The 14,411-nt window shown below is 42.2% G+C and overlaps 2 protein-coding genes across 8 annotated transcripts in view; one reads left to right on the forward strand and one right to left on the reverse strand.

Moving 5' to 3' along the window:
* Window positions 1-8,072, reverse strand: part of ATP6AP1L (ATPase H+ transporting accessory protein 1 like) — a 45,193-nt gene extending 37,121 nt beyond the window's left edge. For 2 of the 7 annotated variants that reach the window (XM_033179222.1, XM_033179220.1), the window contains exon 1: window positions 5,718-7,554. In XM_033179222.1, coding sequence (XP_033035113.1) covers window positions 5,718-5,871 — 154 coding nt within the window. In that variant the 5' untranslated portion in view covers window positions 5,872-7,554. Of the gene's footprint in view, window positions 1-5,717; window positions 7,555-7,992 lie in introns of those variants that run through there. The other 5 variants (XM_033179219.1, XM_033179226.1, XM_033179221.1 and 2 more) reach the window with 5 other exon arrangements.
* Window positions 8,073-8,097: 25 nt separating this feature from the next.
* RPS23 (ribosomal protein S23) lies at window positions 8,098-10,633 on the forward strand. The gene is made up of 4 exons (XM_033179229.1): window positions 8,098-8,396; window positions 8,857-9,016; window positions 10,175-10,295; window positions 10,438-10,633. Exons 1-4 carry the CDS (start codon window positions 8,393-8,395, stop codon window positions 10,582-10,584), a joined length of 432 nt encoding a protein of 143 aa, XP_033035120.1. The 5' UTR covers window positions 8,098-8,392; the 3' UTR covers window positions 10,585-10,633.
* Window positions 10,634-14,411: the final 3,778 nt, after the last annotated feature.

A 14,411-nucleotide genomic window follows, 5' to 3' on the forward strand; every position in this document is an offset into this window, starting at 1 on the left:
CTAGGTAATACCATTCAGGACACAGGCATGGGCAAGGACTTCATGTCGAAAACACCAAAAGCAACGGCAACAAAAGCAAAAATTGACAAATGGGATCTAATTAAACTAAAGAGCTTCTGCACAGCAAAAGAAACTACCATCAGAGTGAACAGGCAACCTACAGAATGGGAGAAAATGTTTACAATCTACTCATCTGACAAAGGGCTAATATCCAGAACCTACAAAGAACTCAAACAAATTTACAAGAAAAAAACAAACAACCCCATCAAAAAGTGGGCAAAGGATATGAACAGACATTTCTCAAAAGAAGACATTCATACAGCCAACAGACATGTGAAAAAATGCTCATCATCACTGGCCATCAGAGAAATGCAAATCAAAACTACAATGAGATACCATCTCACACCAGTTAGAATGGCAATCATTCAAAAGTCAGGAAACAATAGGTGCTGGAATGGATGTGGAGAAATAGGAACACTTTTACACTGTTGGTAGGATTGTAAACTAGTTCAACCATTATGGAAAACAGTATGGCGATTCCTCAAGGATCCAGAACTAGAAGTACCATATCACCCAGCCATCCCATTACTGGGGATATACCCAAAGGATTACAAATCATGCTGCTATAAAGACACATGCACACGTATGTTTATTGCGGCACTATTCACAATAGCAAAGACTTGGAATCAACCCAAATGTCCATCTGTGACAGACTAGATTAAGAAAATGTGGCACATATACACCATGGAATACTATGCAGCCATAAAAAAGGATGAGTTTGAGTCCTTTGTAGGGACATGGATGCAGCTGGAAACCATCATTGTCAGCAAACTATCGCAAGAACAGAAAACCAAACACTGCATGTTCTCACTCATAGGTGGGAAGTGAACAATGAGATCACTTGGACTCGGGAAGGGGAACATCACACATCGGGGCCTATCACGGGGAGGGGGGAGGGGGGAGGGATTGCATTGGGAGTCATACCTGATGTAAATGACGAGTTGATGGGTGCTGACGTGTTGATGGGTGCAGCACACCAACATGGCACAAGTATACATATGTAACAAACCTGCACGTTATGCACATGTACCCTAGAACTTAAAGTATAATAAAAACACACACACACACACACAAAAAAAAGAGCTAACATATGTATTACCTCAAATACTTTTGTATAATTTTTCTGTGGTGAGAACACTTAAAATCTATTCTCTTAGCAATTTTCAAAATGTACTTTGTTATTTATACAGTTGACCCTTGAACAACATGGGGGTTAGGGATGCTGACCTCCCCACACAGTAGAAAATCTGTGTATAACTTCTGACTTTCCAAAAACTTAACTACTAATAGCCTACTGTTGACTGGATAACATAAACAGCCTATTAACACATATTTCATGTTACGTGTATTACATACCATATTCTTACAATAAATTAAGCCACAGAAATGAATGTTAATAACAAAATTATAAAGAAGAGAAAATATATTTACTACTCATTAAATGGAAATGGATCACCATAAAGGTCTTCATCCTCACAGTCTTCACACTGGGTAGGCTGAGGGGGAGTAAGAGGATGAGGAGTTCTTGCTTTCTCGGGATGTCAGAGGCAGAAGAAAATCTGCCTGCATGTGGACTTGCACAATTCAAACCCATGTTGTCTGTGGGTCAACTGAAGTCACCGTGTTATTCAACAAGTTTCTTGAAAATTTACTCCTCCTGTCAAACTAAACCTTTGTATCCTTTGACCAACGTCTCCCCAAATACCCCCAACTCCCACGCCCATCATTCTACTCACTACTTCTATCAGTTCAAAATTTTTAGATTCCACATATAAGTGAAAACATACAGTATTTGTCTTTTTGTGCCTCCCTTCTTTCATTTACCATAATGTCCTCCAGGTTCATCTATGTTGTTGCAAATAACAAGATTTCCTTCTTTTTTTTTTTTTTGAGACGGAGTCTCGCTATGTCGCCCGGGCTGGAGTGCAGTGGCCGGATCTCAGCTCACTGCAAGCGCCACCTCCCGGGTTTATGCCATTCTCCTGCCTCAGCCTACCGAGTAGCTGGGACTGCAGGCGCCCGCCACCTCGCCCGGCTAGTTTTTTTTATTTTTTAGTAGAGACGGGGTTTCACCGTGTTAGCCAGGATGGTCTCCATCTCCTGACCTCGTGATCCGCCCGTCTCGGCCTCCCAAAGTGCTGGGATTACAGGCTTGAGCCACCACACCCGGCTGATTTCCTTCTTTTTAATGGCTGAATAGTATTCTGTTGTGTATATAAACCATTTTTTATTTGTCCATTCATTTACTGTTGGACTGATTCCATATCTTGGCTATTGTGAATAATGCTGCAATGAACATGGAAGTTCAGACATCTCTTTGACATACTGATTCTATTTGCTTTAGATATATACCCAGTAGTGAGATTGCTGGCTCACATGGTAGATCGATTTTTTGTTTTTCTTTTTGTTTTTTTTGAGACATAGTCTCACTCTGTTGCTCAGGCTGGAGTGCAGTGGTGCAAGCTCTGCTCCCTGCAACCTCTGCCTCCTGGGTTCAAGCAATTTTCCTGCCTTAGCCTCCCGAGTAGCTGGGATTACAGGCACCAGCCAACACACTCAGCTAATTTTTGTATTTTTAGTACAGACAGGATTTTGCCACGTTGGCCAGGCTGGTCTGGAACTCCTGACTTCAGTTAATCCGCCCACCTCAGCCTCCCAAAGTGCTGGGATTACAGGCGTGAGCCACCATGCCTGGCCTGATTTTTTATTTTTGCGAACCCTGCACACTGCTTTCCATAAGGGTTGTACTAGTTTACATTCCACTGAATGTACGCAAGGGTTTCTGTTTCTCCACATCTGCACTAACACTTAGCTTTCATCTTTTTGGCAATAGCCATTCTAACAGGTGTGAGGTGATCTCTCACAGTTTTAATTTGCATTTCCCTGATGATTAGTGATTCTGAGCATTTTTCATATACCTGATATTCATTCTTGTGTTTTCTTTTGAGAAATGTGTATTCAAGTCCTTTGTTCATTTTTCAGTTGGATTGTTTTCTTGTTAGTGTGTTCTTCATATATTTTGGACAGTATCACATATATGCTTTGCAAATATTTTCTGCCATTACGAGGTTGTCTCCTCTGCTGTTTCCTTTGCTGTGCAGAGGATTTTTAATTTGTGTAATCCCATTTGTCTATTTTTACTTTTGTTGCCTGTGCTTTTGAGGTCATATCCAAACCACCTTCTCCAGACCAATGGACAAGGGGAGCTCTTCCCTATTTTTCTAGTGGTTTACAGTTTCACGTCTTGTGTTTAAATCGTTAACCCACTTTGAGTTGATTTATACATATATCATGTATATGCATCCAGTTTCATTCTTCTGCATGAGGATATCCTATTTTCCAAACACCATTTACTGAAGAAAATGTCCTTTCCCAGTTTGTCCTTGCAGCATCTTTGTCAAATATCAATGGACTGTAAGGCCTAGTGCAGTGGCTCATGCCTATAATCTCATGACTTTGGGAGGCGAGGAGGGCCCATCACTTGTGGTCAGGAGTTCAGGACCAGCCTAACCAAAATGGTGAAACCTCGTCTCTACTAAAAATACAAAAATTAGGCTGGGCACGGTGGCTCACGTATGTAATCCCAGCACTCTGATAGGCAGAGGAGGGTAGATCACTTGAAGTTAGGAGTTCCAGACTATCCTGGCCAACATGGTGAAACCCCATCTCTACCAAAAATACAAAAATTAACTAGGCATGGTGGTGCATGCCTGTAATCCCAGCTACTCAGACGGTTGAGGCAGGAGAATCACTTGAGCCCAGGAGGCAGAGGTTGCAGTGAGCCAAGACTGTGCCACCACACTCCAGCCTGTGTGACAGAGTGAGACTCCATCTCAAAAAAAAAATACAAAAATTAGCTGGGTGTGGTGGCACACGCCTGTGATCCCAGTTACTCAGGAGGCTGAGGGAGGACAATCACTTGAACCCAGGAGGTGGAGGTTGCAGTGAGCTGAGATGGCGCCACTGCACTGCAACCTGGGCAACAGGGTGAGACTCTGTATTGAAAAAAAAAAAAAATCAATTGACTGTAAATGTGTGGAATTATTTCTGGGTTTTTCTGTTCCATGGCTCCATGTGTCTTTTTAAATGCCAATACCATATTGTTTTGATTATTATAACTTTGTAGTGTATTTTGAAGTCAGGTAGTATGATGCCTCTAGCTTTGTTCTTTTTGATCAAGATTGCTTTGGCTATTCATGGTCTTCTGTGGTTCCTTTTGAATCTTAGGATTATTTTTTCTATTTCTCTGAAAAACATCATTGGGATTTTTTAAGAGATGGTATCTCACTATATTGCCCAGCTTGGACTCAAACTTCTGGGCTTAAGAGATCCTTCTACCTCAGTCTCCTGAATTTCTGGGAGTACAGGGACACTTTGATAAAGATTGTATTGAATCTGTAAACCATTTCAACTAGTATAGACAACCTTAATAACATTAATTCTTCCAATCTGTGAACATGGGATGTCTTTCCATTTGTATGTGTCCACTTCAATTTCTTTCATCAATGTTTTATAGTTTTCAGAATGCAGACCTTTCACCTTCTTGGTTAAACTTATTCCTAAGTTATTTCATTTTTCTTTCTGTAGCTATTGTAAATGGGATTGCTTTCTTGATTTCTTTTTAACATAGTTGTTAGTGTATAGAAACACTACAGATTTTTGTGTGTTGATTTTACATACTGCAGCTTCAGTTAATTCATTCGTTAGTTCTAACAAGTTTTGGTGCAGTTTTTTAAGGTTTTCTATATACAGGATCACGTCACGTGCAAACAAATACAATTTAATTTCTTCCTTTCCAAACCAAATGCCTTCTCTTTCTTATCTAATTGCTCTGGCTAGGACTTCTAGCTCTACCTTTTTGAAAGTCCCTCCTTTACCCATTGATCTGACATCTACTTTTGTCATTTAATAATATTCTATACTCATATGAATCTCTTGCTGGGATTTGTTCATTCTGTTCTATTCAACAATTTGTCTATTTCTGTACCAAAATTGTACTCTTAGTTGTACTCTCTTAGTTGCATTACAAATTCCCATATCTGGTAGGGCTAGTCCTTCTCTGGAAGCATTATGGCTATTCATGGCTCTTTACTCCTACAGCTTTGATTTCATGTTTCATCTCTGTAATTATTTTCCTGCAAATAGTCTTAATCCCTTGCCCTCCCTCCATCATACTTATCTGACTAGACCTCAACCCCAGCCATTTAAATCCACATCCTCACCTATTCAGTTATTTCACTGAACGAATCTGAAGAAATATACGTAACTCACTGATGTTACTTCATAAACACAGATTTCAAATGGGCTCTCAGAACTGCTCAACAACCCTATTTTCTTGTCAATGTATTTTCCTACCATTCTAGATTAGGAGGCAGTATAACATGCGGGTCAAATAGAAGATTCTAAAACCAGATTACCTGGGTTAAAATCTTAGTTCTACCACTTACTAAATATGTGAGCTTGGGCAAGTTAAATTCACCAAAGCCTCAGTTTTTGTATATCTATCCCTCAGTAAAATTCTCTTTATCTGTCCCTCAGTAAAATTCCTTATGAGAATAAAATGAGTTAATAAATATAAGCCAAAAATAGAATCTGGCACATAGTAAGTACTATCTAACACTTGTATTGTTATCATTGATGATGATTTCACATTTTACCTTCTCTCAAGCCTTTTTCTCCCACTCTGTCTTCACTGATGGCCTTGCTTTTTATTTCATTGAACAAATAAGTCAAAAGTGAAGTTCCACAACCTCCTATCATCAAATCTTCCAATTTACTTGCAGCTGTACCCGTCACTCTATTACTGTACATAAACTATTATTGTTCCTACAGTTAACTCCTCCACTTGGGCACCCTTCTAGTCTACTTAAGGACTTGCTCCTGCAGTTATCCCCTTTCTCTGCTGAATAACCCATTTTTAATTTTCTCAACCTGATCAGCATACAAAAATGTCAAAAAAGTTGTCATCTTAAAAATAAAACCCTCCAACTCCACATTTTCCTCCTAAAAGGGTCCTATTTCTCTGCACATAAAAAATGTCTTGCAAAAATTGTCTATAGCTGCTGTCTAGACTTCCTTCCCTCCCATATTCTCTTCACTCTGATCCCATCAGCCTTTCACTTTCAGTACTCCATGGAATCCCCATTTGACAAAGTGACCAGTAACCTCCACATTTTCAAGTCCAAAAGACAATTCTCAGTCCTCATCTTATCTCTTTTCACACTTTCTCACTGCCTTCTTCACTTGGCTTTGAACAGAGTGTAACATCGGCCACTGTTTCTTCATCTGTTTTGCTTCACCTGCCGTCTTTTCTGTACCACTAAACTTTGTTGTGCTCAGGACTCTAATCTTTCTCTGTTCTACCTATGGTCATCACCTAAGCTATCTCAATCAGAGCCATAGTTTTAATACTATTTATTCATTGATGACTCCTGAGCTTCATATCATATATCCAACTGTCCACTCCACATCCCTGGATGTTTGGCAGCTCAAACTTAACACATCCAAACCAGAACTCTTCATTTCCTCCTTTGAAATTTGCTCCTCTCCTAGTATTTCCCACTTTAGAACTCACCCAACTCACAACTCACAACTCTACAACTCACCCAGGTGCTAAGGTAAAAAATCATAGGGGTGTAATTAACTCCTCTCCCACATCCTGCAGTCCTGAGCAAATTCTGTTCATTCTACCACCAAGCAGTGTATCTGACCCAACCACTTTTTACCACCTCCACTGAGGGTCCAAGCTGACACTATCTCTCATCTGAACTATTGCAATACCTTCCGAAGGGGCCTCCCAGATTCATGTCTTTTTCTCCTCTCAACAGCCAGAGTAATCCCATAAAAATATAAATCTTATTTTGCTACCAACTCCCATGCTCAAAACTTTACAATGGCCTTAAATCACCAGAAGAGTAGAAAAAAGGCTTTACCATGGCCTACAGGCTCCACATATTCCTGTGTAATTCTCAGACCCCATCTAGTGCCACACTACTCCTCAGTAACTAAGCTCCCCTTCTTCACTGATCTTTCAGTTCTTAAAAAGCACTAGCCCCTTCTACATCTCGAGATGTCTCCTTAACCTACCCTATCCAGAGTAGTCACCCCCATTCCCAAGTCACTATCACCCATCCAGCTGTATTTTCTCTATAGCTCTACAGTATGTAAAATGATCTATTTAATTATTTAATGTACATCTATCTGTTTATCTGGTCTGTCCTCTCACACTTAAAATATAAATTCTATCAGAGCAGAAACCTTCACCCTCTTAACTGCCATAGTCCCGGTAGCTACAACAGCGTCTGGCACATAGAAGGCATTTTTTAAAATCCTTGCTGAGTGAACCAATATCCCAGAAACCTCTCATAGCTAGTTCATCTTACAGGAGAAACAGTATTAGAGTTAATTAAATGGCCAGGCGCGGTGGCTCACGCCTGTAATCTCAGCACTTCGGGAGTCGAGGCAGGCGGATCACTTGAGGTCAGGAGTTTGAGACCAGCCTGGCCAACATGGTGAAACCCCGTCTCTACTGAAAATACAAAAATTAGCCGGGCACGGGGGCGGGCGCCTGTAATCCCAGCTACTCAGGAGGCTGAGGTGGGACAATCGCTTGAACCCGGCCAGTGGAGGTTGTAGTGAGCCCAGATCACACCACTGCACTCCAGCATGGGCGACAGAGTGAGACCCTGCTTCAGGGAAAACAAATTAAATTAAATTAAATTAAATGACTCGCCAGTCAAAATAAACGGCAGCTTTAGGGTTAAAGGCGCAGTCTGGCTCCAAAGCTTGGGGTTTTAGTTACTATATTACATAGCTTCACTACATTTTACAATTTACTGTGCTGCTTGTGAGTATGAATTAAGGCTCAGAAGTCTAATTTCCCAGACTACGCGCAGGACTCCCGCCCCAGAACACTCTACAGATTCAGCTCACCGACTCCTTCCTCCTTGGACCTAGCTCCGCCCAGCCCAGCCCCGCGACCTGCTCGCCCTGGCTTCCGCAAGGGCGCCTGCGCGGTGAGCGGGTCCCATGCAAAGCATTCTGGGATTGGTAGTCCATGTTCCTCCGGTCTCCAGCATTCACATGAAAAGGGGGGAAAAAAACCCATGCAAATTAGATATCTCTGAATTTCGTGCAAATTAAATAAGACGCAGATTCTAGCTCAGGAAAGTGATGCAAACCCGTCGTTTTCAAAGGAGAGACTCCAGCCTCGGGTCAGGCGCGACGCAGACAGCGGCGCGGGGTCCTTGACTGGGCGGGGCTTGCTCGCGGTGGTTTGTGGCTCCTTCCTGCGCTGCTTCTCTCTTTCGCTCAGACCGGTGGCGCCGACAGGATGGGTGAGCTGTTCTGGCCAGTCTAAAGGCGCCGCAAGCGGGACTTGGGGTCTTGGGGACTGGCGGGCGGATGCGAATAGAGTAGGGAGGGGGATGCCACGGAGAGGCTCCATGGCGGAGGGCCGGGGAAGCGCCGCTCCAGGCGGCACATGGTCCCGCGTGGAAGGGGCCCGTGAGGCGTGGAGGCCGCGGGGTACCGAGGGACACAGGGAGGCCGGCGCTTCCTCCCAAGCATTCGAGCGGGGCTTAGTCCTTTGGGAGAACACATTCTCCGGAGCCCTCTTCGAACGTTTATTAGTCGGTTCAGGGGAACCTGAAGGCCAGATGTTTGGCCCACAGGCCAGTAAATAGTACGAGAGCCAATAGGCTTAAGGGTTTATGCCAGATGAGGCGAGTGTCTTAGAAGATGGGAAACACGTAGATGGCGTGTTTTTGCAGAAGAACTAAAATAGTTAATTTTCAGGCAAGTGTCGTGGACTTCGTACTGCTAGGAAGCTCCGCAGTCACCGACGAGACCAGAAGTGGCATGATAAACAGTACAAGAAAGCCCATTTGGGTACAGCCCTGAAGGCCAACCCTTTTGGAGGTGCTTCTCATGCAAAAGGAATCGTCCTGGAAAAAGTGTAAGTCCATTGCTTCCGTCAGTTTTAGTTTATTATAGGAATTCGAGACATAAACTTACGAATTCTTGTCTTAAAACAGTTACAGGTTTTTGTGTAGTAGTGTTCATTTGGGCATTACGGGGTAAAATCGCAAAGCGTTTATTCTATTTAAAAGTTGGTAAAATTAGTGTTTGGGAATTAGGTAGTTAAGGTTTTTATTTAACGTTGGCCTGGGAGGAATTGGAGAAGATACTAACAATGATGAAGTAAAGGACACAAACACTTTTACTGTGGGAGCTGTGACAAGTAAATGTCATGTGTCAGCTATTGAATCTGCAATCAAATGATTTTTCGACTTGATAAAGGTAAGGTGGAGAGAAGTGACTTGCATCAGATTTAACTGAGGTCGTACACCTAAGATTGAGACATGAAACTGCCAGTATTTGAGTGGTTTTGACTTTTAAAAATGATAATTTCACATAGTTCAATCGTATTTGATGGTAGATCCATTTGAACTCAGACTTTCTAATTTTTTTTTTTTTTTTTTTGAGACAGAGTCTAGCTCTGTCGTCCAGGCTGGAGTGCAGTAGCGCCATCTCGGCTCCCTGCAACTTTAGCCTCCCAGGTTTAAGCAATTCTCCTGCCTCAGTCTCCCAGGTAGCTGGGATTACAGGAGCCCACCACCATGCCAGCTAATATTTTGTATTTTTAGTAGAGATGGGGTTTCGCCATGTTGACCAGGCTAGTCTCAAACTCCTGACCTCAGGTGATCCGCCTGCCTCGGCCTCCTGAAGTGCCCTGATTACAAGCGTGAGCCACTGTTCCCAGCCCAGACTTTCTAATTCTCATCTCAGTTTTTTTTGTTAAACGGGGTCTCTTGTTACACAGGCTGGCAGTCTTGACCTCCTAGGCGTAGATCCTCTCACGTCAGCCTCCCAAGTAATTGGGGCTACCACTCCAGTCTAATGTTATAACTGTAAAAGGTCTAGAAATTTCCCCCATTGTGCTAATGAAATTAAGACTGACAGAAAACTTGGTTGACATCACAGGACTTCAGCTCAGCCATTTGAGGTTAGATTGAAAAGACAGAAACAGTTTATCAGTAGTTCTCTAGTTAATGTGAAAAAATTATCCTTTTTCAGAAAGCCAGCTCACTCTGCTATGCCTTTTATATTTCAGAGGAGTTGAAGCCAAACAGCCAAATTCTGCCATTAGGAAGTGTGTCAGGGTCCAGCTGATCAAGAATGGCAAGAAAATCACAGCCTTTGTACCCAACGACGGTTGTTTGAACTTTATTGAGGTGAGTATTTCAACTCTTTTGTACCTTCTGTTCTTGGGGTGGACTCCCTCACATTTTTATCTGATGCAAGGGAGTTTCCTCACGTGAAAGTATTTTTGTGATTGCCACTGACACTAGAAATAAACTTTTTATTTTATTCCAGGAAAACGATGAAGTTCTTGTTGCTGGATTTGGTCGCAAAGGTCATGCTGTTGGTGATATTCCTGGAGTCCGCTTTAAGGTTGTCAAAGTAGCCAATGTGTCTCTTCTGGCCCTATACAAAGGCAAGAAGGAAAGACCAAGATCATAAATTTTAATGGTGAAAACACTGTAGTAATAAATTTTCTTATGCCAAAAAATGTTTGTATCTTATTGTCCCCCGTTCTCACCACAAAGATTGTGTTCTTTACTATACCCCCCCCTTTTATTAATCCTAAACCAGCAAACACAGGACCTGTACCAATTTTAGGAGATGATAAGACAGGGTTGTTTCAGGATTCTCTAGAGTTAATAACATTTGTAACTTGGCACAGTTTCCCTCTTCCTGTGGAGTAAGAAAATGAGATAGAGCTGGAATAAATGTGCAGTATTGTAGTATTACTTTAACAACTTTAATTCAAAAACTCACTTAAATTCTAGTGAGATACTTTCTTTTTAATTCTTGGTATTTTCCGTATCTGGTGTGACATTTCAAGCAGTTACCAAGTTTCATGGCACATAGATAATCTTAGGTACCCTTGGAAATGCACATTCTTGTATCCATCTTTCAGAGACCCAAGTGATAAATAGTAACCTCAAAATTGCACCCCACTCTGTTTAAAGGTGTCAGGATCTGTATTGTAATGTGTCTATGTTACTGTGTTTAGGATACAGGCACTGGATCATTTAGTTGATGGAAGTATATGTCAGGCAAGAGAGATCAGGTGTATTACAAGACTGATGTTTTCAGTATCTTCTCATGAGGTTGTCAGCGACCTTCATGTCTTCAAAGACCAGTCAGCAAATGAAGTAGTTTAATGTAGAGATAAGACTGGTTGTGTTTTGATAATTTAAGCTAGGTATTCAGTACATGTAGATTTTGCTCTCCAGAAATACTTGTTTCAGAATTTTCATGGATATAGTGGCATGGTTGAAATGAAGCTATTAGCCTTCTGATTTAAATCTGATATAAGAAACTCCTGGTAACAAATAGTAAATATGGATTAATTAGCCCTTTGATCAGAGCCTAGCTTTACATTGTTTAGGATCTTTGGAAAACAATTGCTTTGGTTGCCCATTTTCTGTAGGATCAAGAGCAGAACCTTTGCCATGACACAGAAGAATCCAGGTTGTGCCTCATCCCTGCATATTCCAGCCGTAGCCTGCCATTTCTCCCCTTGGCTCTGTGCTCCAGCAACACTGGTCTCAGTTGGTCATGCTCCAACTTGCGTTCCACATCCAGCCTCAGGACCTCTGTTACTATGGTGTCTTGCTTGTCGCCCGCTCTTCAGAGCTCCTATTTTCCAGCACACTTGGGTTTATCTCTTGATGCCAATGATGATGCTGCTAGTCTCTCCACAAGGGCGGAAAGGCTGCCTGTTGGTTTGTACCTGCGTTTCCCAACGTGTAGCTGCAGTCGGTATTTGGCTAAACCGTTCCCAAGAGCTCAGCAGATGTTTTCGGATGGGCCTTAATTGACCCAACCCTTTGTGATGCGGAAGAGATTGCTGGGCCTCGCTCACCGGGCCAGAACCAGGGAAAGACGCTGCGATTGCAGCGCGGTTCCAGGTCCCGGACGTCAGGCGCGGGGCGGGCAGCTCTCGCCCGGGGGTGGGGTCCTTGTGACCGCAGGGCGGGGCGCACCAGGAAGGGGCTGGGACAGCGCGGACGCCCAGGGACTTGTCCCAGTTCCTCAGCTTTCTTTGACACGTCAAGACATCTTCGACGATGGCTCGCAGCTGTACCCTCTTGGCTGCCCCTGCGACGCCCTTTTCACTTGCTAAGCAGTTCTACCTGAGGCCCAGGGGCCGCCAGATTGACCCATAAATAATCTCCGGCGCCTCAGATCTAGAAGCGGCTGAGCCTGATCTTAGTGCCTTCTCCTTTCTCTGTGTGGCTTCCCAACCTCTTTCCCCACGGCCATGTGTCCGAGGCCCCTTCCTTCATGTATCCAACATGAAATGGATGCCTGGCACTTTGCTGGGCCCGACTGTGCAAGCCCAGGTCTATGGTGAGAGCAACAATACACTCACCTTGGGCACAAAATGTATGCAAAATTCCAGCAGCTTTTTTTTTCTTGGTAGATGTAGAAAAGCTAATTCTAAAATTTGCATGGAGGCTGGGAAGGGTGGCTCACGCCTGTAATCCCAGCACTTTAGGAGGCCAAGGTGGGTGGATCACCTGAAGTCAGGGGTTTGAGACCGGCCTGGCCAACATGGAGAAACCTCGTCTCTACTAAAAACACAAAAATTAGCCGGGCGTGGTGGCGGGCGCCTGTAGTCCCAGCTACTCGGGAGGCTGAGGTTGCAGGGAGCCAAGATCAGGCCACTGCACTCCAGCCTGGGCTACAGAGCAAGACTCCATCTCAAAAAAAATAAAAATTCAAAAAAAAATGCCTATGGAAAGGCAACTAGAATAAATAAAACAATATTGAAAAAGGAATAAAAGTGGAGGAATCGTAAAACTTGATTTTATAGTTAAAGTAATCAAGACTTGGAGGAGAGACAGAAATACAGATCAACGGAATAAGATAGAGAATCCATAAATAGACATTCAGAAGTATGGCCAACGGATTTATCTTAAAACCAACAGAGGAAGAAGAGTTTCAATAAATGATGTGGACTTCCATTTGTCAAAAACCAAAACAAACAAAGGAACCCCAACCTCACATGTAATACAAAATTAACTCAAAATGGATCATATATCTGAATGTAAAATGGAAAGCTATAAAACAAAACATAGACTATCTTTACAACCTAGGTTTAGGTATAGTTTTTAGACATTACACTAAAAGCACATGCCATAAAAGAAAAAAATAGATAAATTGGTGGATTTCATCAAAATTAAACTTTTTCTCTCTGAAAAATCCTGTTAAGCTGGGCGCTATGGTTCATGCCTGTAATCCTAGCACTTTGGGAGGCTGAGTTGGGAAGATATTAATAGTTTGAGGCCAGGAGTTGAAGAGCATCCTGGGCAGCAAAGCCATACACTATCTATGCAAAAAAAAGTTTTAATTAGCCTGGCATGGTGGTGTGCACCTGTAGTCCCAGGTACTTGAGAGGATCAGAGGATTGCTTGAGCACAAGAGTTTGAGGCTGCAGTGAGCTATGATTGCACCATTGCAATCCAGCCTGAGCAACAGAGTGAGATCCTGTCTTAAAAAATACAAAATAAAAATTCCTGTTAATAGGATGACAAGACAAACCACAGACTGGGAGAAAATATTCGCAACTCACTTATGCAATAAAGGACTTACATCTAAAACAGAATTCTCTAAACCAAAAATGAGAAAACACAATCCCATTACAAAATGGGCAAATACAACGTCTCTTCACAAAAGAGATGGCAAATAAGCACATGAAAAGATCAAATCATTAGCCATCAGGAAAATGCAAATTAAAACCACAACAAGTTATCACTATAACCTAGCTAAAGTTAAAGATGCTGATAATATCCAGTACTGGTGAGAAAGGAGGGTAACTGCATCTCTCATGCATTGTTGGTAGAAAAATGGTACAGTCACTCTGAAAAAGTGATACTTAACAATATGACCCAGAAATTATACTCCTGGGTACAGGATTGAAATATAACAATATATGTGTCCACACAAAAACCTGTACATAAATATTCATGGCAACTTTATTTGGACAGTCAAGAAATAGAAAAATCCTAAATATCCGTCAATGGGCCAATATATATACTGTGGTATATCCGTAAATGATATACTACTCAGATTGTTACATAAAACAACTTCTATGAATTTCTAGGGTAATACGCTGGGTACCAGAAGCCTATCTCAAAAGGTTGTATCTGGTATGGATTCATTTATATAACACTCTTGAAATGACAAAATTAAAGCAATGGAGAAGAGATCAGTGATCACTAGGGATTAAGAATGGGGGCAGAGTCTGATGATAGAGAAAGGATAGTATGAGGGAG

Source organism: Trachypithecus francoisi, unplaced genomic scaffold (assembly GCF_009764315.1).
Source record: "Trachypithecus francoisi isolate TF-2019V2 unplaced genomic scaffold, Tfra_2.0 Lachesis_group2, whole genome shotgun sequence".
NCBI lineage: Eukaryota > Metazoa > Chordata > Mammalia > Primates > Cercopithecidae > Trachypithecus > Trachypithecus francoisi.

What these genes read in the sequence shown, in the direction of transcription:
- RPS23 (XM_033179229.1), top strand. An exon ending in GGAATCGTCCTGGAAAAAGT is followed by an intron (nt 9,017 to 10,174) that starts GTAAGTCCATTG and finishes TTTATATTTCAG; the next exon opens with AGGAGTTGAAGCCAAACAGC. An exon ending in GTTGTTTGAACTTTATTGAG is followed by an intron (nt 10,296 to 10,437) that starts GTGAGTATTTCA and finishes ATTTTATTCCAG; the next exon opens with GAAAACGATGAAGTTCTTGT.